The 24,767-nt window shown below is 37.5% G+C and overlaps 1 protein-coding gene across 2 annotated transcripts in view; it reads right to left on the bottom strand.

Moving 5' to 3' along the window:
• Positions 1-1,819: 1,819 nt before the first annotated feature.
• LOC125229205 overlaps positions 1,820-24,767 on the bottom strand; it is a 182,750-nt gene continuing 159,802 nt past the window's right edge. For both annotated transcript variants that reach the window (XM_048133998.1, XM_048133999.1), the window contains 3 exons: positions 22,829-22,936; positions 5,587-5,646; positions 1,820-2,963 (listed from right to left, as the gene is read on the bottom strand). In XM_048133998.1, the coding sequence (XP_047989955.1) occupies positions 2,877-2,963; positions 5,587-5,646; positions 22,829-22,936 (255 nt within the window). In that variant the 3' untranslated portion in view covers positions 1,820-2,876. The remainder of the gene's footprint in view (positions 2,964-5,586; positions 5,647-22,828; positions 22,937-24,767) is intronic.

Below are 24,767 nucleotides of genomic sequence, written 5' to 3'. Positions count from 1 at the left end.
GTCTGGCCTTCAAATTTGTCTTGTTTACAACTATTGGTTATTAAGAGTTTATGAATTTACTAGAGAGGTGAAATGTGACAGAGGCAAGTTGTGTCAAAGTTGATTTTTGGGAATGTATTAACTGAGCAATTCCCGAAAAGTTTGTACATTTGGATCACGTCTCCGATTTTGATAAAAATTGGTAGGCTGATGGTAGGTGGATGGTAGTGGTAGACTAGGTTTCCTAAAATGTCCTAGGTAGTTTGTATGAAAACTTCCTGTTTTGTTACCATATTTTTATACATATTCGGTAACAAAAAAGGAAAGTTTCATACAAACAACCTAGGACATTTTGGGAAACCTAGTGGATCTTGCTCAGGATCATGGACTCTATAAGTCTACCTATTATTATCAAAATCGGAGACGTGATTCAAATGTACCAACTTTTCGGGAATTGCTGAACTGTCAGTTAGTGCTAGTAGACTTGAAAGAAAGCTTGAAAGAACCTGCGCGTTGTGATTTTGCTAATATGTAGTTAATAAGTTCCCAAAAATCGACGTCGTCACAACTTTCCTCTGTCACAACTCAATTCGCTCTCCCTACTAAACGCGAGTAGCGAAGTAGCTAGTATCAAATGGATGAACTCGCAAGAAAATTATTACAATGAAATGAGTAAAAAATACCAAAGACAATTAATATCCCCGTATTGACCTTATATAAAAATCAAAGGTTGACTGGAAGAGATCCCATTAAGGGATAAGTCCGCCTACATTGTATATTACTGACTCTGTAACTGTGTCTCTTTTGTTTCCTTTGTGTACAATAAAGCTTATACATACATACATACATACATAAATCCCATAGACATTATCATTTTATTCTTTAAATACAATTTATTTTCATCACTGTAAAAAAAAACACTAAGGGTACTGGGCATCAACCACATTTGACAGACACATCATCGTCACATCGTCTATGGAACTTCCCATACAATAAAATTTAACGAGCGCTTTAACAGTAACAGATGGTTTGTTGCAACCGGCCCTAAAACGGTCTATAGCAACAAGAGTATGATTTAAAATCATCGTTTTTTAGAAAAACAAGGCATTAACATTTAGAAAGTAACAATATTCGCCACTGTATTTACACGCGCAAAGCTCGGGCGGCAAAAATACCGCTCCGTGTAACTTACACGAACGTGACTTTCTGTTAGAAAAGGTTCCTAATTTTTCACATGCGTTTCCAATTCCCATTACAACGAAGCAAGACGTGTTCTGATGGAAATGCCCGTAAGCTTAAGCTTATGTCCATGAAGTAATAGATCCCTTTCCTAATAGTAAGCTACAAATATCTACAACAAGAAACTTATATTATACAGCTTGGAACATTTACAGACAAACAGTATTTACAATTTTTTATACAGTGTGAAGGTTACAACAATGCACAACTTTTGAAAGTAAGTAATAAAAAACAAATTTTACTTTGATATGGATAAAGCTAAGCTTAACAAATGTTTATGTTTTTTCTTGTTATATTGTCTCGTCTAACCCCTAGGCTGAACCAGCAAGGGTTATATTTAGATAACCCTTTACTTCCATGTTTACTTTATTCTTTCCCTTTAGGCTTTAATATAATATTTTGTGTACTGTTTATCTTTATCCTGTATACATATATAACAATATAAAGCCTTAGGTTTGGTATCGTCAAGATAACGTTTTCCTAATTGTTTTTAACCCCCGACGCAATAACGACGGGGTGTTATAAGTTTGACGTGTCTGTCTGTCTGTCTGTCTATCTGTTTGTCTGTCTGTGTGTGTGTCTGTCTGTGGCATCGTAGCTCCCGAACGGATGAACCGATTTAGATTTAGTTTTTTTTGTCTGAAAGCTGAATTAGTCGGGAGTTTTCTTAGACTGTCGCAGTCGGAGGTTTTTTCAAAATTTTAATTTTGTGGTTAGGTTATAGAAGATGTCGTGAAGCTCTTGGAGGTAGTTTTATCCAATATTTACTACTCAATGGTACAAATACAGAACGAGTCAAAGTCTTCGTCCAATAGTCATTGCTCTCAAACTGTCTAATATTAGTTAGTAAGAAAATAAGTAATAGCGAGTGCAGACTAGCGTCAGTATCACTCTCAGCCCCTCCAAGTAGTACGGAGGACTCGCGAGGCCCCCTTGGGGAGTTTTCGCTGAATATTCACATCTCGATGATACAAACATGATTAGTTTTAGTTGGTTTTAGTCCATTATTTACAGATCAACGTTACAAAGACACTAAGTCATAGGGAGTGCAGACTAGTGTCAGTATCTCAGCCCCTCCAAGTAGTATGGTCGGCTCGCGAGGCCCTTCGGAGAGTTTACGTTCAATAGTCACATCTCGATGATACAAACATGATTGTTTTAGTTGGTTTTAGTCTAATATTTACAGATCAACGTAATATAGCCATTAAGTCATAGCGGGTGCAGACTTGCGCTAGTATCTCTCTCAGCCCCTCCAAGTAGTAAGGTCGACTCGCGAGGTCCCCTCGGAGAGGTTTCGTTCAATAGTCACATCTCGATTATACAAACATGATTAGTTTAGTTGGTTTTAGTCCAATATTTACAGATCAACGTAATATAGCCACTGTCATAGCGAGTGCAGACTAGCGCTAGTATCGCTCTCAGCCCCTCCAAGTAGTAAGGTCGACTCGCGAGGCCCCCTAGGAGAGTTTTCGTCCAATAGTCACACCTCGATTATACAAACATGATTAGTTTTAGTTGGTTTTAGTCCAATATTTACAGATCAACGTCACAAAGACACTAAGTCATAGCGAGTGCAGACTAGCGTCAGTGTCGCTCTCAGCCCCTCCAAGTAGTAAGGTCGACTCGCGAGGCCCCCTAGGAGAGTTTTCGTCCAATAGTCACAGCTCAATGGCGGCGGCGCCCTTCCAAGTGACGCCGGCTCGAAGCAGGTGGTACAGCCGAAGCACGCACCAGATGCAGAGGCACTGAAAGAAACAAGGAGTTTGAAAAATCACTTACAAACATTTTTAAGTTGTGGATTAAGGTGGAGATAGTTTTGGGGCCGCGAGAGATTGACTGAAGTTGTGTCTATAAGATAAGATATGATTTATTACTATGATATGATTTATAACTTTTTGAACTCCGTTAGCGCGTTGTAGGATTGGTACACGGCACTTGCCTACAGTACTAGCAGACGTTAAGCGCCATCTGTTAGAATATCGTGGCATGACTTTGGCGGTGACAGGGGAGCCACCACAAAGTGATACTTTTGCCCTGATTGATTTTTAGTAACACTCTAACAAGGTTTTTTGTAAAAAACTGTTTTAAAATACCTATATAAAGACGCGAGCACATGTCGATTCTATATTTTTAAGTATTTTTGTAAACCAAACGATGTAAGTATGTAAAGTGTCCCCCATTATTGCTTACTTTTATTTTCCCTTGACCCAGCCGTCCTGAGTAAGAAGAAGTAATCAAGGGTTAAAGTAATTCTCATAAAAACTTCAAGATAAATTAATTCACGATTAAAATTAACATCTTTATGAAGAACTTCCAACTCTCGGCCAAGTCTGTAATCTAAAGACACTGGTCATTACTTAAAATATTCTCTTTTCTTATTCTCGTAAATGTTTTAATTCGATTTGTTTTTTTACTTGCCAACAGACCTTTCAGAAACTTTGCCGTGGATTAAGATAAGGAATATTTCCTTTCTTGGAACTTCATTAAACCTACTTTTATGACAAAGGATGACAACAGAAACAGGTTTCCCATACAAACGTATCTCCTATTTCCCTATTTTTCCTCTCTCGATAAGAACTTTTGGATCAATAACGTCTGCGTGCGATACTACGTGCAAAAATATATATAATCGTACGTACAATCGTAAGTTTGACTCTTGCCGGAGGTGAATTTTTCTATTTTTTTCTTATATTCATTTTCTTTATTGTTGAAGATATAAAAATTACCTATAACGCAAGTTCTGCGAATAAGATGTCGCTGCAATAATATATGATAATCTGGTCACCAGAGTGGTCTGTGTGTGTAGCCGAATGCACAAACGCTCACGAAACGCTCACGATAAAATCTCTTTCGTAGCTATCTATCTCTATCGCTCTTACGTATTGGCGTGACAGAGGCAGACTACCTTTCTGTGGCATTTCGGTGGCGTTTCGCGTCGCAGAAATGCCATTCGGCTACGGAGCCTGCTGGATGCACGATGCAAATTGAAAAAAGGAAAAGTTAGATTAAATAGTGACCTTGACACTGACAATTAGACTAATACTGACCGAGATATAGACCTTTTTGATTTTTGTCGAGCTCTCGATATTTCAACGCAGTTGCATGCATCATGATCACGGGAAACTGACGAAGGCGGGTGAATGTCAAAGTTTTTTTTTTTTTTTTTTATTGGCTTCCAAATGATTTGCCAGTGTCATGTCGATTTTTTAATTAAATAAATTTTGTTCGAAGTAATAGCTATCAATCCATTTTGATAAATTTAATCAATTCTAAAATTTAGTGGGGTTAGTTAGAGTTAGATGACAACGAAACACAACTACTGGATTAGTAATATTAGACATTGAGAAGAAATAGAAAGCAAAAAAAAATTGTATTAACATGTAATATAACAATAAAAATTAAAATTTTAAGTTATTAAGCTTACAGAAAGAAGTGAGGGCCATAAGGATGTCCCTATCCTTAACATGGATTAACTCCAAAATATGAGTGGGGAAAGAGACTTTGAGTTTTAAAAGATCCTCAAAAAAGCTGTCATGGTTATATAATGGACACGCAAAAAATATGTGATTACGTAGACAGCGATCTACCCTCCTTCGCGTGCGTCGGCTGCGTTCACTTTCAGCGTTACCACTGGTCGCGTTCACACTCGATGGTCTGTCCAAACATACTACACTCACAGTGTCACTACGTTTGCTCAATTATGACTTCACCGGTTTTTCCGGGAAATATCGGGAGCTCGACAAAAATTAAAAAGGTATCCCGGTCAATATAAGTCTAATGAAAATAACCGTGAATCATTCAAAACTCTTAAATGATAATTATAAAAGAAGTAGATACTTAAGTATTAAACAATTTGGATAACTTAATACTAATATTCAGTTAATTTTATAAATTTAATTTTGTTGAATGACTCACCATGGACTCCTATTATCTAAACTGACACCTTTTGTAACTGGTTGTAAATTAAATTTAATTTAAACGATCAAAAGTCTCGACAGAATATAGGTCAATGATTCAACGGAAAAGGTCAAAACACGTTTGAAACCGTTAATTTAGTAATCCGCTTTTAATTCGCTTCTAAGGGTCTCCCCAAATCTATCGACGCGGAATCGTGCAGCGACGACGACGCGTGTCCGTTTTCACATTATCCGATCTGATATCGGATGTCGGAAGGATTTCAATAGAAAAAATCCAAGATGGCGCCTGTGATGTAAGGGATGTCGGTCCGATATCCGATATCGGATCGGATAATGTGAAGACGCACTAATTGTCTTCATACTAATGAGCGATTTTTGGTCGACGAGCTGATTCCATGTCGATAGGTTTTGGGAAACTCTAAGCTAAAAAATAAAATGCTAAAAAACTTACATTTAGAAGAATTCTTGGTATTAAAAAGGATATCTCTGCTTTGCACATAGCGTCGAATTGCTGAAACAAAAGAAAAACAAAGTTTTTTTATCAGACTTCATAATTTCATTTCTACAAAGCAAATGTTGTAATAAAACTTTGAAATGTCTGCAAACTAGAAGATTGTTCTATGTAGGTGGTGTCTGGAGAAAATATCCCACTATTTTGCTTGTCGTTTTTTTTTTTTAATTATATAAAATTGGGCTTACTCTTGGCCACAGACTAGCCAAAGGCAAAGACGTGGCCTACGATGGAGTAAGCTCGCCCAGAAGATGCCTGTTCACCAGATTTGAAGGTATGCAAGTACAGAGTGGCATAAAAGAGTAGATATGACCTACTCATAGTGTTGTGTTCCTGCCGGTGAGTAAGGCTGCCAGAGCTCAACGAGGGTTCGGTGTGCTGGCGACGGAAGGACCTGCGGAACTAATTTATTCCGGTTATTGTCCTTTGAGTCGTCGGCAACCCGAGCCTTCCTTAGAACTTGTACACTCCTTTTTGCTGTGTACTTAACACAGCAAAAGGGAGTGTACAAATTTTTAATGGGTTGGCAACGCGCATGTGACACTCCTTGAGTTACAGGCGTCCATAGGTTACGGTGACCGCTTTCCATCAGGCGGACCGTATGCTTGTTTGCCACCGACATGGTATTAAAACAAATGAACATTTTTTTTATCATAGACGGTGGTGCCCCTATTATTTCATTAGATTTCCATACTTCGTTCTTACATTAATTTAGATTTCCATACTTCGTTGTCCAGTACGTGACAAGTATTGAACAAAAAGTGATTCATCGATATTCTCGGTATTGTTGGATGATAAATAATTATAGTATTGTTTATTAGCCCATATACAATCAGTCACCCAGCCTGTCAGTTGTTCGGCGTTGTTAAATTGTACGTACTTCTAACTGACAGGCCAAAAGAGGATCGAGCACAGAACTTAATTTAGATAGAAGAAACAAATTCATATATTTGTATAGGGGCCGAGCGTGTCAAATTTTGTACTGAAGTTGATTCTTGCCTGTAATTTTAAATATGTCTCAGGCTCTTGATTGTTCATAATTTTTGTGTTGTTGCAATTGAATATCACGTAACGAGGCATTTTTTATGTTTTGGTTGACTTCAACTTACAAAAATTGACGCCCGAAAGCTGCAAGCTGCGAGTAAAGACGGACAACTCAGTGGATTTCACTGAGTTCATTTGACACGCTAAGTAGATACGTTTGCTTGATCTATGGTATATATGACATCTGTGGGATCGAGGATACAGAAAGTTACTGTCAAAGTGAATAGACTGCCGTCTCACGAAACAGGCTTAAAACTTTTGAACCTCAGTTTTGACAATTTGCATACCATACCATAACCTTAACTTGATATGTTTTATAACCTAACCACAAAATTAAAATTTTGAAAAAACCCCCGACCGCGACCTAGTGGACCGATTTTCATCAAACATGACTAAGAACACTCCCGACTAACACAGCTTTCAAATAAAAAAAACTAAATCGAAATCGGTTCATCCGTTCAGGAGTTACGATACCACAGACAGACACACACACAGACAGACAAACAGACAGATAGACAGACAGACAGAGAGACAGACAGACAGACAGACAGACAGACAGACAGACAGACAGACAGACAGACAGACACGTCAAACTTATAACACCCCGTCGTTTTTGCGTCGGGGGTTAAATATTATCAAAAATTGATATTAGCTCCATCTAGCCGACAGTCAGCCAAATGTGTAGCGCGCCAGCCATCTAGGCAACTGTACATTTCTCTTGATGATTCTGAGGTACCTAAATTTTTTTAGACTTTTTTTTATTTATATTATTAAATTAAAACGGGACTTAATCGCGTAAAACTTACGTTTTATATTTAACCCGACGTTTTTTATTTATTTTTTTATTTATTTTATTTTTTATTTTTTTAATACTCACTGATTAATATCTTTATTTACATGAACATATTTACATATTTTTCTTTTTATATTTCAATTTTTTTTTTTTCAAAATCATTTATTTGTATACACGGCTTAATATACCTGTTTATAGGCTAAAGTGCTACGTACATCCTCCTTTCGTTATCCCGGCATTTGCCACGGCTCATGGGAGCCTGGGGTCCGCTTTGACAACTAATCCCAAGATTTGGCGTAGGCACTAGTTTTACGAAAGTGACTGCCATCTGACCTTCCAACCCGGAGGGTAACTAGGCCTTATTGGAATTAGTCAGGTTTCCTCACGATGTTTCCTTCACCGAAAAGCGACTGGCAAATATCAAATGACATTTCACACATAAGTTCCGAAAAACTCATTGGTATGAGCCGGGGTTCGAACCCGCGACCTCCGGATCGAAAGTCGCACGCTCTCACCGCTAGGCCACCAGATTCTAAAGCGCTACGTACTGAGTATTGATTGTCAGAGGCCCCTCTAACCTTCGTAAATTTCCTTTTTCATTGAAGCAACATCTACATTCGCCGGTTACATTGCCAGTGACTTTCTGCCGGTTCCACTTAGCTAAAGACAAATTGGTCCTATTACCATAGACAAGCGCACCGCCCCTAGTAGGGCTCGCATTGTTCGGTGACACAGGGAGCGATGTTTCAAGCAGAAACATAAATTAATGAAAATGTTTTTTTTTTTCAAGCAGGCATATGAACGTCAAATAAAGCTACGCCGGCTCTAACCTGTTCTAGCCTCAGCCACGAGAGGATTTCAGTCCCCCCTCAGTTGGAGGGGGTATCCACTATGGGACCGGCAAGAAACTCGGCGGGCCACTTCTTTTCAAAACATTCATCTTATAATTAACATAAATAAATAAATAAATAAATAAATAAATAAATATTATTATAGGACATTCTTACACAGATTGACTCAGGCCCACGGTAAGCTCAAGAAGGCTTGTGTTGTGGGTACCTACTCAGACAACGATATATATAATATACAAATACTTATACATAGAAAATATATAGAAAACATCCATGACTCAGGAACAAATATCTGTGCTCATCACACAAATAAATGCCCTTACCGGGATTCGAACCCGGGACCGCGGCGTAGCAGGCAGGTTCACTACCGACTGCGCCAGACCGTTCGTCACATGCATTAAATAACAAGATACACTTTGTCATACAAAAGTATTCATCATCAATTATTACGAGTTAGTATAAATAAAAAAAATAGTACATTACGATACAAGTGCGTAAAAAAGGAAGTTCGAAACGAGTGGCGATAAATTAAAACACGACCGAAGGGAGTGTTTTAAATCGACACGAGTTACGAATTTCCTTTTCGCACGTGTATCGTACGACGTTTTTCAGTACAGATCGCCTTCCGAAGTTTCGACCTTGCATATAATGAACCACTTCTCGCACTAGTGCGTATAAAAAACACCATCTGTACTGAAAAGTAAATTCGTAACTCGTGTCGATTTAAAACACTCCACTCCAATTTATCGCCACTCGTTTCGAACCTTCTTTTTACGCACTTGTATCGTAATGTAGTATTATGCACGTGTATCGACTCCGAAGTTTCGACCTGACAAATAATCAACCACTTCTCGCACTAGTGCATAAAAAAACACCATCTGTACTGAAGAATATTATTCATGAACTTTTTTACAGTATTTTTTTCATTTGATCACATGTATCTAAGGCAAGTCAAGGCTTTTCTTATGACGTGTAAGCAAAGTGATTGCTGCCATTAGATACCTCATACCCCACATTTATTATCCATGTGTGAACTTTCGAAGCGTTTATCGATCAACAATTTCATACCCTTGGCCCTTGAACAACAACAATTGGGCTTTTGTAACGATAATTTTAGCTCATTAAAACTGTTGATGGATTTGAAAAGTTCATTGTATTTGTTCACCTTTGATTTAGAAGGTCAATAATTTGAACTGAATTTATTTTAATACACGTTTAACGCCGTGGCTTGCGTGGGCGACGGTCGCGCGATGGTCGCGCGACGGCGACGCGACGCATACGAAATCAAACCTTATCGATATGGAAGTATGAGACGCGACGGCGACGGTCGCGCGACGGTCGCACGACCGTCGCCCACGCAAGACACGGCGTGAACACAAAAAGGTCTGATTTCTAATGTTAAGTTTTTGTTAGTGCGCTAATTTTGTTTTCAAAAACAAAAAGTGTGGTCAAATTGATTTTAACACGACTTAGAGATATTTTGTGCGCATCATAAGTACAATTTTAGCTATGTTTATTAGGACGATTTTTGACACTAATGCACCGCCGCGCGCTTGGTGTACATAATCAATAGAATTTTATGAAAATGTTACGCATAAATAAGGAAAAATTTTTTGTGATTTGGGTTCTGTGTTAGCTGTATAATGAAAATGAAAAATATTTATTTCGATAATAAATGTCGGATCGGATGAAACATTCAAGCGTCGATTAAGAAACTTTTTACTGGATAACCCACTGTACAGTATTCAATAAGTGAATTTTTTGACATAACTGCATAATTTATTATACTCACTATCCTATTGTTATCCTGACATTGTCGTGTTTATTTTTATTGATATTACTTGACGATCCTTTTTTGGTGATCATTTCATATTATGTAAATTTAACTTATTTTAATTATATTGATATTATTTTCTATATTTTTTTGACGATCACAATATAAATTCTTATAAATTGACTTAAATGTAATGTGTACTGTAATCATGTTGTGAAATAAATATATCTAATCTAATCTAATCATATTTAGTTATAGGTGGGAGCTTCCTTTTAAGTATAATATATCTTAAGTATATCCACCCTTAAATATTGATTGTTATAAAAATTACACCAATTAATATTATCTAGTAATCGTCTATTGTAGATGTAGCCCGCGGACCCTAGTGGTGTGGAACGCCACCTATCATCTCCTTGTAGCACGTCAGCAAACCTGCTTATTCGTCCCCGTAGATCACGTAAGCTATTGTAGGACGTGTAGCACACGTTACGTGTCTACGTCTACGTGCCGTAGCGATTCTACGTGTATTTGCGTAGCGAACGCCGACGAAGATGCTTTGAACACGTGAGTAAGATATTACTTTGATATATTTCATCTAACAAAAACGCAATTTTGACATCATTATACGATTGATATTTTTTATCGAATCTATAGATCTAACATTTTACACATATTAAACTGCAATCGAGCCGTAGGACCAATTCGAGTATAAAATTAATAATTACTTTGAAGATATTAGGTATGTAGGTATATTAAAAGTGAAACTACTGGAAGTCTGCTTGCCAGTAAGGTACTGTACCTACTATGTGACGCCTCTGCGTAGATATTATTTCACACAATACATAATATGTGAGTGTGTTTAGTAAAACGTCTCACTTTGTCGGTTACCATTAAGGCGAAATTTACTTGTACATACATACATACATACAATCACGCCTGTATCCCATAAAGGGGTAGGCAGAGCACATGAACTAATCAAGTTTCAGTGCCACTCTTGGCATAAAGGGGTTGAAATAAAACGAAATTGTGACATTGCAGTGACAGGTTGCCAGCCTCTCGCCTACGACACAATTTAACCCATTTACTACCCACAATTTACTTGTATCTTTATATAAATAAAGTGACAAAGCGGTTTTATAGCAATCGACAAAGTGGGACTTTTCCCGTGCACATTCACATATATTTATATAACTATTATTATATAACACAAAACTTACATTATTTAGAGTATAGTACTTAGATATATGTATGTATAACGCCAGCGCGAATGAAAACTCACAAATTATTCTAATACAATTGTAATTTAGGTTTCATACACGTGTCTCACCTTCTCGTTCCCGTAAATAACAATTAAAACCCGATTTTCATTCCATATCAAAATTTGTGATTTGGAGTCTGAAAGTTACGGAGGGCAGCAAGTCCTTCCAAACATCAAAACAATACTCAAGTACGCCTAAAGCCCATGTCAGAAATGACAAAGGCACGTCGTTACCCATAGACATAAGAAAAATATAGACCGAGGGATATCGGATAATGAGGGGGCATATCTGCACTCTCATGAAGCGCACCATAATTATACTGAAAAAGACAAATACTACTCTGCTCGATCTTCAATCAGTTGCATGGTACCACTTTTTCTGTCCAATTTTTTGGTGATCACCTGGCTATCAATCATAATATGTGAGTGTGCATGGGAAAACGTCCCACTTTGTCGATTGCTATAAAGCCGCTTTCTCAGTTTATTCATATAAAGATTCAAGTAAATCTCGCCTTACTGGTAACCGACAAAGTGGGACGTTTTACTAAGCACAGTCACATATATGGGTATTATCGTAATGGACAATTCCATAATGACGTCACATAAATAATCTTCCTGAAGATATATATTTAAATAGCCTAGGGAATAAACATAGTTGTAAAAACGCGTTTAAGAAATTTCATATTAAATAACAGGCGTGTGAGGACAGGTGTTACCACCTGCCATATGCTTGTTAAGTAGGTACCTAGATATCTTACTTTATTGAAATTGTAATACGTACCTACATATTATTTATTATGTAACAAATGCACCACATATAGAAACTAAATCTAAGCATAAAACTTAAGAGCTGGCCTAATCCTAGAATAAGCCCTTGGGGCATTATACCAATTACTTACTCAGCGTAACCTATAGGTACCTACTAATTGTCTGTGCAGTTGAGCGGAGTGATGCATTTGCACCACGCATAAACTTCTTACAAGTTTCTGTGGCGCATCTTAGTTCTTAAGATTTTTGTAATTTTCTTTATGATATAAATAAATTAAAAAAAAAAAAAACGACGTCAATGTGTGAAGTCACATATACATGACAGCACCTAGGGGTGTCTACTATCAAAGTACGACGTTACCATCTTTTATCTCTCTCTCTAACTAGGTACAAACGCCACAATCACGCTAGCTCTCTTGATCGCTCTTCCGCATTCGACAGAGCCAGCTGTTGCGTTTTAGCTGCGTAGCCAACGTCACAATGACTTATTAAGTTTCGTATCGCTAGCTACGATACGAAACTTAATAACGATCTCCGTTTAGTGCAAGGCCTGAGACGCTCAAATATTGGGCGTGCAACGGGGTGGGGGGTGCGGCGTGCATGTCAAACAATTGAAGCTGAATACAAGTGTCCTGACTCGACGCTGCATAGATTGTCCACTCAGACGATACAGGAGGGGTCATTTCTCCATACAAACTCTCGACTACTTCCTCCCTGGTTTTTGAAAATAGAGCGATGATTTTTTCAACCCAGATTAACATTTTTGATATTATTATTTTTAAAGACGCTAGAGCCCATCGAAAATTACCAAAAATAGCCTTACTGATTATGGCGCAAAAAAAGGTGTGGTATTCAAAATTGGTGGCAATTTGCCATAAAAACTAAACGGTCCGACACAGATTATTTCATTGTTATTTAGATTCTCAAATTTCGTAACGATTGATTAAGTTTTAAATGAGGAAACAGTCGAGAGCGAAACCTCAATTTTAAACATTTTTTCGCAATATCTTTTAACTGAGTTGTTCTTAATGGACAATTTTTTTTGATAAATCTAGTTAATAATACTGGTATATTAAACTAGAATTCATTTTAGCATTTTCGCTCCTGTAACGTCTTAAGTGCCACATTCACGGTGCGATCCGCTTCGATCAATCTGTTGCGATATATCGTGAACGATCGGTCGTATCGAAAACGCCGCCACACACGAGGCGATCCCCCCCTCCGGCTTCAGACTCAGACAATCTCGACTGGGGAGGCAATGTAACTGGTCCATTTTTTCCATGTATTATAATGTTTAGTGGTTAGTTTAGTAGTTATTACAGTGTATAGAATGTCCACCGGCTATATATACCTATGGTAGGCGTGTTCAGTTGATACATAAATATAGAACTCAACATCATAGTGTAATAAAGGAAAAAATGGATCAGTTACAATTTCCCCCCAGTCGAGATTTGTACCTCCGTGCCTTACCACTTTTCGACCTTATGTGTTTCAAATAGAGTTGAAAAGTGGTAAACCAGTTTCTTGGCTGACCGTATCTTTGTCCTTGAAATGCGGAACAACAATCTTGACCACATACCTCATATAAAAGTTCACTTGAGGTCGATAAGAATAGGTCAAGGGTGCTATTAAGCCACAATATTATGTACTTCAAGGTTACATCACGCTATCGTATGGAATTAATTTTAGTCCCTGTGCTATCTAGTCCATTCTAACATCATCATCATCATCCTCCTTGCGTTATCCCGGCATTTGCCACGGCTCATTGAAGCCTGGGGTCCGCTTTGACAACTAATCCCAAGATTTGGATTAGTTTTACGAAAGCGACTGCCATCTGACCTTCCAACCCGAAGGGTAACTAGACCTTATTGAAATTAGTCTGGTTTCCTCACATTGTTTTCCTTCACCGAAAAGCGACTGGCAAATATCAAATGACATCTCGCACATTACGAAAAACTTATTGGTGCGAGTCGGGGTTCGAACCCGCGACCTCTGGAACGAAAGTCGCACGTAGGTAGGCACTTACCGCTAGGCTACCAGCAGTACCAGCGCTTTTTTAATTCTAACATACAATTATTTTTAAACCACGTCGGTGGCAAACAGGTATACGGTCCGCCTGATGGAAAGCGGACATAAAGAATAGAAGAAATAGAAGATAATATACATATATATGTCGCAGGGAAATGGCCAAAACAGAGATTTCATCAAATCACTAAGGGATATGATCAAATCACGCAGGATGTCAAAATGGCGAATTCATTTTATCATTTCTCTAGAAAATTTCAGTAATTTGACTAAATCCCTGACTCTGTCTAGTGAAATCACAAAATCGACCAATAGACACGCTACATTTTTCATTTCACTAGATTTGTTTAGGGATTTGATAAAATCCCTAAACCACGTCAGTAAGTTGACGAAACGAGCTTATAAAGTCAACTAGTTTTATCATTACGCTAAACAAGTTCAGTGAAAAGACATAATGTTTTAATAAATATGAAAATAATTTAAAATGAAACATTTTTAGCTTTGTTTCTTCACTTATTCTATTTTTTTTTCCTATTTATAGAAAACCAAAAAGTCTTAAAAACGGACTCAATTTTACCATTTCACTAATCCAGTTAAGGATTCAGTCAAATCAAGTGACAAAAACAAGACTCTAAATAAATCTAATTGGATATATTAGATTCTTGGCTTTGTCATTTCACGAAACCAGTTCCAACATTTGATCAAATCACCAGTTGAGACTTTATCATTTCCCTAAATTTGTTTAGGGAAATGTAAAAACTAGTTGACTTTTTGAGTTCGTTTCGTCAACTCACTGTCGTGGTTCAGGGATTTTATCAAATCCCTAAACTAATCTAGTGAAATGACAAAACGTGGCGAGTCTATTGGCCGATTTTGTGATCTCACTAGACAGAGTCAGGGATTTAGTCAAATGACTGAAATTTTCTAGAGAAATGATGAAATGGATTCGCCATTTTGACATCCTGCGTGATTTGATCCAATCCCGTGCCAATCAAGTTGCCAATCCCGTGGGTTAACACTGCTTTTGGGCGTCGTTTTGGTGACGTCCTCAGCTCTCTTATATACAACACGGCCGTAAAATTCCAGAGCGATTTGATTGGTTGTACTGTGCATGTAGCTAAAAGATTACTCTATAACTGGTTGTTATCACTCGACTATAACGAGACTGAGACATTACTCTTGAAAATTGTTTAATATTATCACACATGTAATAAATATAACTAACTAAATTGGAAGAAAATTGCTAAAATGTCAAGCCTACCTGGTTACTTACTACACATATAGTCTAATAGGTAAACTATGTAAATTGAATGTATACCAACTAACATAATTGTAACTTTCTGTAATTTACTGTATCTATCCGTAATATATATTTTCTTTCCTTCATCGTCATTGCATGACATTCAACTTAAGCATCTGGTCTCCCGCGATACAGGCCTAGCCTAGTGCGGGGACTCCTGAGGTATCGGTAAACCAACTAAGCTATGCACGTAGGTAATTGTAAGCTATGTAAGAATGCATCTCATTTGTGTCTTTTTGTGCAATAAACATTTTTCATCTTTTTTATCTTATCTTTTATCTTGATCAAATCCCTTAGAGATTTGATGAAATTTCTGTTTTGGCCATTTCCCTGCGACATATAGATATAGTGATGTGATTACATAAATAAGAAAATAGATATTCCACAAAATAATTTGATGATACTCCGATGTCCTTCGGATACCGCGCATTTTATCCGGGATGCCCAGTTGACTGGCATCTTTCAAATATTTTCATTATTTTGTTTTCGGTATAACTTGAGAAAACGTAATTTTACAACGTAGGTACCTATCGATCTACTTATCTCCCTATTTCAAGATTAAAGTAAAATTATTTTTTTCTGGAGTTTATACCTTTAAAAAATATATTAATCTACATTTTTCCTTGTTTTGGCTTCAGATGTGCTTTGTTAAAATGTGTAGGGGAGATCCGCCATGAAACGGACATTTCTCCCTATTTCAAGATTAAAGTAAAATTATTTTTTTCTGGAGTTTGTACCTTTAAAAAATATATTAATCTACATTTTTCCTTGTTTTGGCTTCAGATGTGCTTTGTTAAAATGTGTAGGGGAGATCCGCCATGAAACGGACATTTATCTTTGAAGCAAGGTGACATGCTGTAGTTAAAAACTTATAGACTAAGAGCCCAAAGCCGCCAGACCTTCCTCAAATTCTCAAGGATGAAACTTTGGGACAATGTAATACAGTTTGTATCGACGTTTAATGTCTGCATATTACCTAGTTCGGCCCGTCGGCCATCTTTTTGCTGTAAGGTTATAGTTTAGGGGTTGCAAAAAAAAACGGTTTGTTTTTTTTAGCTTAAAAAACACATACATACAATCACGCCTGTATCCCGTAAAGGGTTAGGCAGAGCACATGAAACCACTAAAGCTTCAGGGCCACTCTTGGCAAATAAGGGGTTAGATGAAAACGAAACTGTGGCATTGCAGTGAAAGGTTGACAGCCTCTCGCCTACACCACAATTTAACCCATATCCCATAGTCGCCTTCTACGACACCCACGGGAAGAAAGGGGGTGGTGAAATTCTTAACCCGTCATCACACAGGCACTTAAAAAACACATGAAAAAAAAACCGTGAAAAAAAAACAGTTTTTTTTTTCTGAATTATGTTTTTTCTAAAGGTCGAAATTTAAAAATTTTCAGTTGTTAATACTTTAATACGGTTTTTTAGACTGTATGAAATAAATAATTTTTAACATTTACGAAATCTGTAGTTAGTAGTTATCGCTATTTACTGTTGGCAACACCACCGCCTCTCCACGCTCCACGCTGCATCGGGGATTCCCCAATAAATGATTGTATACTGAATTTTATCGAATTAAAATGTACGTTATTGTTACTGAAACGTTACAAATCACGAAAAACCGTACAATTTGTTTATCTGAAGAAAAAAAAACATATTTAGAAAAAAACAGTGATGATAGGTTTTTTCATGTTTTTTTTTTTTTCATTATTCTAAAAAAAACATCTGTTTTTTTTTCTACTTGCAACTCTAACCGAGTAACGTATATTAAACTCATGGTAGCTTAGTAGTAAATAGATCGATGTTAGAGAACCGCCGCTCGCGGCTCCATAATCGTTTTGACATTGACAAGTTCACTAATTACGTTACACTATATTTAATTGGCTGAAGTACTAAACGACAATAATTTGATAATTAACGCTTGAATTGTTGACAGGTTTTTGACTGTTTATTGGAGCTGTCACAGAGATATAGGAAAGGAGGAGATCAGACATGCCTGACGATTTGTATTGAATACACCTGTCGCAAGCTTTTTAACCTACACACAGACACGCTTGTAGATGGACACTCCCACTGGGGTTATTGCGCAATATATGAATATCATTTCCATGCTGTGTCCATTTCTGAACTTATGTGCGAAATGTCATTTGATATTTGCCAGTCGCTTTTCGGTGAAGGAAAACATCGTGAGGAAACCGGACTAATTCCAATAAGGCCTAGTTACCCTCCGGGTTGGAAGGTCAGATGGCAGTCGCTTTCGTAAAAACTGGTGCCTACGCCAAATCTTGGGATTAGTTGTCAAAGCGGACCCCAGGCTCCCATGAGCCGTGGCAAGTGCCGGGATAACGCAAGGAGGATGATGTTTGTGTCCATGCGAACGACCACCGAGTCGTGACATCACGCACGCCGCACGCACACGACAACAGAACTGTATGTTCAATGAGTGAATGAACTACTGTCACACGTCTGCCGGCGGCTTGTCAGCTCTCTACGCTCTCTAGTATTACATGCTCTGAGGTCCGATCAGACAATGCATGTATTTATTTACTTACTCTATTTGTATCCGATAGGTATCGAACAAAAAGGGTTTGGGCGACGTCACTTTTTGAACTAACCGATCTGTCAATGACTGATGACCAGTGCTCGGACAAGTCATCGCAAAACAATCGCAAGACTGCAATAGAACAAAATCAATAGCATTATGTACAATATTATTTAATTATATTTTTCAATGACATTTATTACTGCAACCTAAAATTCACCATACAAACAAAGCTCGGGGTATTCCTCAATCCACTTATTAATTGTATTTATTTGCACCATACTCGTCTTTAAAATATTTAGAAATAACCATAAATAACCATAAATTATAAATTACGATAATATCAGCTTTAAATAATAATAATCTTAAGTCTCAAATATATAATTTATTTAAATCTTTATTCACAGAACGACTACTCTTTTTCTGTCTATACCAATCCAAGGATACACTAGGGGACAAATGTCCCGCGACATGTGTCGGCGACATGTCAAGCGAAGCCGGCCGATTTCGCCTGACATATCTGGCGACATCGCGCGACTTATATCCGCAGCGATGTCTAACGAAGTCGTACGACTTCGCCTGACATATCTGGCGACATCGCGCGACACCCGATGTCACTGCCCACACGTGTCGCGCGATGTTGCCAGACATATAGAGCGAAGTCCGGCAACGTCGCGTTACATCACCCGATGTCACTGGCGACACGTGCCGCGCGATGTCGCCAGGCATGTCGAGCGAAGTCTGACAATGTCGCGCTACTTCACCCGACGTCGCTGGCGACACGTGTCGTGGGACATTTGTCCCCTAGTGTATCCTTGGCTTCATGCAGTAACTATGTGTAGTGTGAACCGTACCCACATGAAACTTTAAGCAAGGCGTCTAACTTCAATTTAACCCTTTGACTGCAGCTAACACAATAATAACTAATAACACAAACGAACGCTAACCGAGTTGTGTTGTTTGTGCACTATACGGATTGTTGCACAATTGATACGACAATAGAAACTACGAGCAATATTATTTTGATACACGTACCGTTTACTGGTACAGTTTAACTTGTTATCTGAAGCTGGTAGATTAAATTTTTCGTTGATGATTATGAATAATACATTTTTACATTTAATTTGGTTGGTTTTTTTGATGTTTTATAGTAAATATATTCCTTGTGTTGGTGTGGTGAAGAATTTTATGTTTTTCTCGGTGTCGATTAAAGCTCTGGTGGCGTAGCGGTAAGATCATGCGGCTTTCAATCCGAAGGGCGCGGGTTCGAACCCCGGCTCGTAGCAGGTCTAGTTACCCTTCGGGTTGGATGGTCAGGTGGTAGTCGCTTTCGTAAAACTAGTGCCTACGCCAAATCTTGGGATTTAGTTGTCAAAGCGGACCCCAGGCTCCCACGAGCCGTGAAGCCGGGATAACGCTAGGAGGATGTCTCAATGACAAACTATAGCGCGAGCCTCGTCTCTAAAATACTTAGGCGTTATCCTAGATGAAAAACTCAATTTTACAGACCATATTCGTACTACGGCGAACCGTATCAGAAAACTGATATACATTTTTAAAAATCTCCGGAATGTCATGGATAAGACTCTGCTCAAATCTACTTACATTGCCCTAGCTCAATCCATTATTATTACCTATTGCATATCAGTGTGGGGTAGCGCAGCTAGTACATATCTAATACTTCTAGAGAGAGCCCAGCGTTCATTACTAAAGGTAATTTTTTCAAAATCGAGAAGATTCGCAACACAATGCTTGCATACAGAAAGTGAGGTCCTTACTGTGCGCCAACTGTTTATATTGCGTAGCTCGACCATAGCACACAAATATGTACTTAATATGCCAAATTATGAACAACTACTGGAAAAGCGCATTTTTACTTTCTCGTTACCTGTACTTAAGACTCACTTTGCAAAAAGATTCGGCTTATACAAACACTTATCGATATATAAAAAGGAAGCCCAAATTAAAGTTAAAATATGGTTAAGCACTTTGAACTATGGTGAAACAGAAAAAATATTAACGTTATAACACACACACATATGGGCGCGCACACACACACATATACACACACAAACACACAAACACACACACACACACATACACACATTACACACACACATTCTTACTTTTAAAAGTAACTTATACCCATCTTTCTAAAGGTTCCTCTCCCTGTCCTATCTAGTTTTGTTAAACATCCTTATTATTAGTATAGTAATAGACACAAAATTTGTAGCATAGTATACTTACTGTCTCTGTAGTAGACTTAGTATTGCTTGCATTAAGTTAATTTACATAACTAAGTTAATTTAGTTTTCTTTAGCGCATAATCATTTTAATTGGCAATTCAGAAAAAGTGACATCCTGCGATTCAAGCATAGCCTTGTGCAGGTGTTACAGGCAACATCTACATTTTAAATAAGTATTTAGCAGTGTTTAACTATAAGTAATACTGTAACATAATTATGTCTAATCATAAGTTTCACTGTATCAATAAACTATTTTCATTTTCATTTTCAACTTTGTTTCACCGCCTTGAATTGAAACCCTCGCAAGTCTCAATAACTTTTGGAACTTCTTATGCAAGGTTAGCGCATCGTTTGACATGAACCTTAATAATGTCTTGTATATACAATAGTTATTTGTTATACAAGGGGGCAAAGTTGTATTTTAACGCCGAGTGTGGAATTGAAAAACGAGCAAGTGAAAGGATTCTATAGTTGAACCACGAGCGAAGCGTGTGGTTCAAGAATAGAATCCTGAACTTGCGAGTTTTTTAACACACGAGAAGTAAAATACATTTGCACCCGAGTGTAACACAAAACTTTTCCCCTCACTATAGCGAGGAAACTACAACGCGAAAAATGCGTTTATCACTGCTTCCAGTAGTTCCACAGGTGTTAAATCATCTTTATTACTAGATTCACCTACTTTTATCAATTTTAAAGCAGTTAATTTGACTTTATTCAAGGTCAAATTACTTTACCCACTAGTGGATAAAATGCGTTTTTACCCGCTGGTATTAAAGGACAAAACACGTGTTTCCGAGCTAGTGAGGGGAAAAGATAATAATATACCTAACTCAACGGAAAAATATAAAAAAAATATGCTCGTTCGGGTGGCACCACACCTTTGGTTGGATAGCGTTTATTTAGGTTAGATATCGAAACTGATTGTATCATTTGTACATATCTAAAATTTTAAAACATATCAGGTTAAGTAAATGGGTCAAATTATCAAAAATAATGTAAAGTTTTAACCTTGTGTATTAATAAGTTACTAACTTAACAGATCCTTCACTTGCCCGCAAAATGACAAATTTATTTAACTAATACTAATGAGTTAAGACTTAGACTACGTAAAACTCAGAAGAATAGTATGTACGTGCCACGCGACTACACAGGCAGCGCGTGACGCCCCTCGGCCACTTGTTCATTCGAATGAACGGCTAGCGTGTAGGTACTTAACGCGCGACCGCGAGCTAGTGACGTAGACCTGCCTGTGTCTAAAGCCGTGGTCTAAAGATGGCACTAAATGCACTGTGACTACAAATATCACTGTGACATAAACATCTATACACGCCTACCTATTCTCTTTGACATATATTTAACTGTAAATACCGTCTGCAGTAGGTAAGCTTCGATTGGTCCTTCGTAGCGAACACAATAATAACAACACTAACCGAGTTGTGCTGAAACAACATACGGAATACTGCACAAATTCTAAAACAGTATAGCTGGCCCATTTAAACGAAACGTTAATTCTTTCGAGGAACGAAACGTTATTTCTTTTTAAAATAACAGTTTCGAAAAACTTGATTACAATTTAATTAGAATAAGTATGATTTTTCATTTCGAAGCACCTATATTACTCTTTCTGGTTATGTTTTGTAACATCATCATTATGGTTTTATACTTTTAAAAATTAACCGGTCTGACCACTAGTATGTGCAATCAAATAGATATATAATAATATATTTTATACTTGTATATTTATTGAAAAAGAACGAAAACGAAATTTTTTCTGACTTCCAAAAAAGAAGGAAATCATAAAATACCATTTTTTGTGTACTTCACAACGTTTTTTATGCGATAACGGTTGTTGCTTAATAACGAAACGTTATATCCTCAAGCTCCCAGCTCTAAGCGATTCACGTTCATTGCTTTCAATTGTGCTGATTTTCTGAAAACATTTTACGTCGAGTTTCAATAGCAACAATATCCTGCACCACAGTTTAAATGTATATTAATAAAGTATTTGAAAGAATTCCTTCTTACGTTCCCACTTTCGAAAATATATTTTTCTTCCGCACTAGAAAGGATCAAAATAACACATTTTACTTTGCTAGAAAGGATCAAATTGACGTCTATTCTGAGATATCGTATCGTGTTTTTTAAATCGTTGACTCTAAGCTGTGATCAAAACGCAATCTGGCTCTGTGACGAGCGATAGAGTATACGAAACGCTTACGAATCCTACGCGATTGTGAGGTTGGCTAGGTATCCTGTTGTGTGAATACAGAAGAACTATAAAGTGACCTAGAGGTATCGACATGACCGTAAGCGATGGTGACCTTGGCTAACTGGCTTGGCTATGTACGAGTAGTAGATATATAATGATATCTACTGGGTGTCCGCTTCGGGAAATCGGGATTCGCTTAATGTTATACCTACTGAGATGTCATATTACCCCCTTTCGTTTTGGCGATACGAGGGTTTTAGGGATACTCGGTATGTAGTGAGAAATGTCGTTGAGAATTGGCCTGTATGGAGCTGCTGCCACCGCTAGTACCCAGGATGAGTATAAAAAATACTAGTAAAATACTTACTCTGTTCACATGATCTCTTAGTATGTTGGAGTAAACCATAGCCATGGCTTCTAATGCCATGAAGGTCATGCAGCCCACCACCCACGGGACCAAGAACGCCACGTTTTCCTGAAAAAAAAAAAAAAAACAAATTAATGACAATTTATACTACGTTACTTAGAGATACCGTAAACAAATAACCATTTCCCATTGCGGTCATATAAAACAAATAACCGTTTTTTTTACCATGCTTACCAAGCGAAAGATTCCAATATTGAGGAATTTGGAGCATTGAGAGGATTTCAAGGCACGTAGGTTGAATAAATTTTGTCAAGTGATTCACAAAATTTACCACACTAACACGAGCATAATATTAACTGTGAAACATCAAGATAAATGAAATCCATTAATTAATTTAACATTTATGATGCAAAATTATCATATAGACGTCAATTTTACCAGCCCACTATGGACATCGGGTAGAAATTTGTATGAAGTTAATCTTATAAGTATTAAATATCTGGGCGACCGAGCTTCGCTCTGTTCTGTTTCGTATCATTGACATGTGTCGCCATCTAGTTCAAAAATGAATAGTACCTACATCGAGCGAAAGAATTCTCAGCCTTAACAACACAACTACTCCACACGAGATGGCGCGCATTTCGCCACAAAAACTCAAATAGTGTATTTTTCTATTCGTTTTAGCCTTGACCTGTGTCGCCATCTAGTGTTTGCAATAAATAGTACTTACATCGACCGAAAGAATTCTGTCTTAACAGTACAACTACTGCACACGAGATGGCGCGCGAAGAAAAACGCATGAAAACTCGAAAATTCGCGTTTTCCGGGACCTAAGGATAAGTTAGACCGATTTTTCACCCCCAAAAACCCCCACATAACAAATTTCAGCGAAATCGTTAGAGCGGTTTCCGAGATCGTCAGTGTAAATAAATATATAAATAAATAAATAAATATACAAGAATTGCTCGTTTAAAAGTATAAGATACGAATCGGATCGGCATCAGACACTCTCACTCGGTTAAGTTTAGTAGTCCTAGACCGGTTACCAGTGAAATGAAATTATAACTTTATTACTATCAATAATAAAAACTGGCCAAGAGCGTGTCGGGCCACGCTCAGTGTAGGGTTCCGTAGTTTTCCGTATTTTTCTCAAAAACTACTAAACCTATGAAGTTCAAAACAATTTTCCTAGAAAGTCTTTATAAAGTTCTACTTTTGTTATTTTTTTCATATTTTTTAAACATATGGTTCAAAAGTTAGAGGGGGGGGGACGCACTTTTTTTTCCTTTAGGAGCGATTATTTCCGAAAATATTAATATTATCAAAAAACGATCTTAGTAAACCCTTATTCATTTTTAAATACCTATCCAACAATATATCACACGTTGGGGTTGGAATGAAAAAAAATATCAGCCCCCACTTTACATGTAGGGGGGGTACCCTAATAAAACATTTTTTTTCCATTTTTTATTTTTGCACTTTGTTGGCGAGATTAATATACATATTGATACCAAATTTCAGCTTTCTAGTGCTAACGGTTACTGAGATTATCCGCGGACGGACGGACGGACGGACGGACGGACAGACAGACATGGCGAAACTATAAGGGTTCCTAGTTGACTACGGAACCCTAAAAATGGTAGTAAAGAGACTAGTTATATGATCTTTTTACAGCCGAAGGCGTGGCAAAATGTTAATGAAATATGTATAACGTGACGTGTTTCGTTAAGTAATTACACTAATGTTGAGGTTGGAAACAAAGGTTAAATTTCACATGAAATACTGACTGAAAGCTCATCGCTAAGCTGATCATATTAGAATAAATTTTATTCAGTACGCTTTAACAATACAATTTATCAAAAATATGTGATGAAAATTTTAAACGTCACTGAAAAGGTTTGCACATCTTATGGGTGCCTTGATGCTAGACTTTTTGGAA

The sequence above is a fragment of the Leguminivora glycinivorella genome, chromosome 8 (assembly GCF_023078275.1).
Source record: "Leguminivora glycinivorella isolate SPB_JAAS2020 chromosome 8, LegGlyc_1.1, whole genome shotgun sequence".
Lineage (NCBI taxonomy): Eukaryota > Metazoa > Arthropoda > Insecta > Lepidoptera > Tortricidae > Leguminivora > Leguminivora glycinivorella.
Note: the sequence above shows the minus strand (reverse complement) of the source record. Positions and strands in the feature narration are given on the sequence as shown.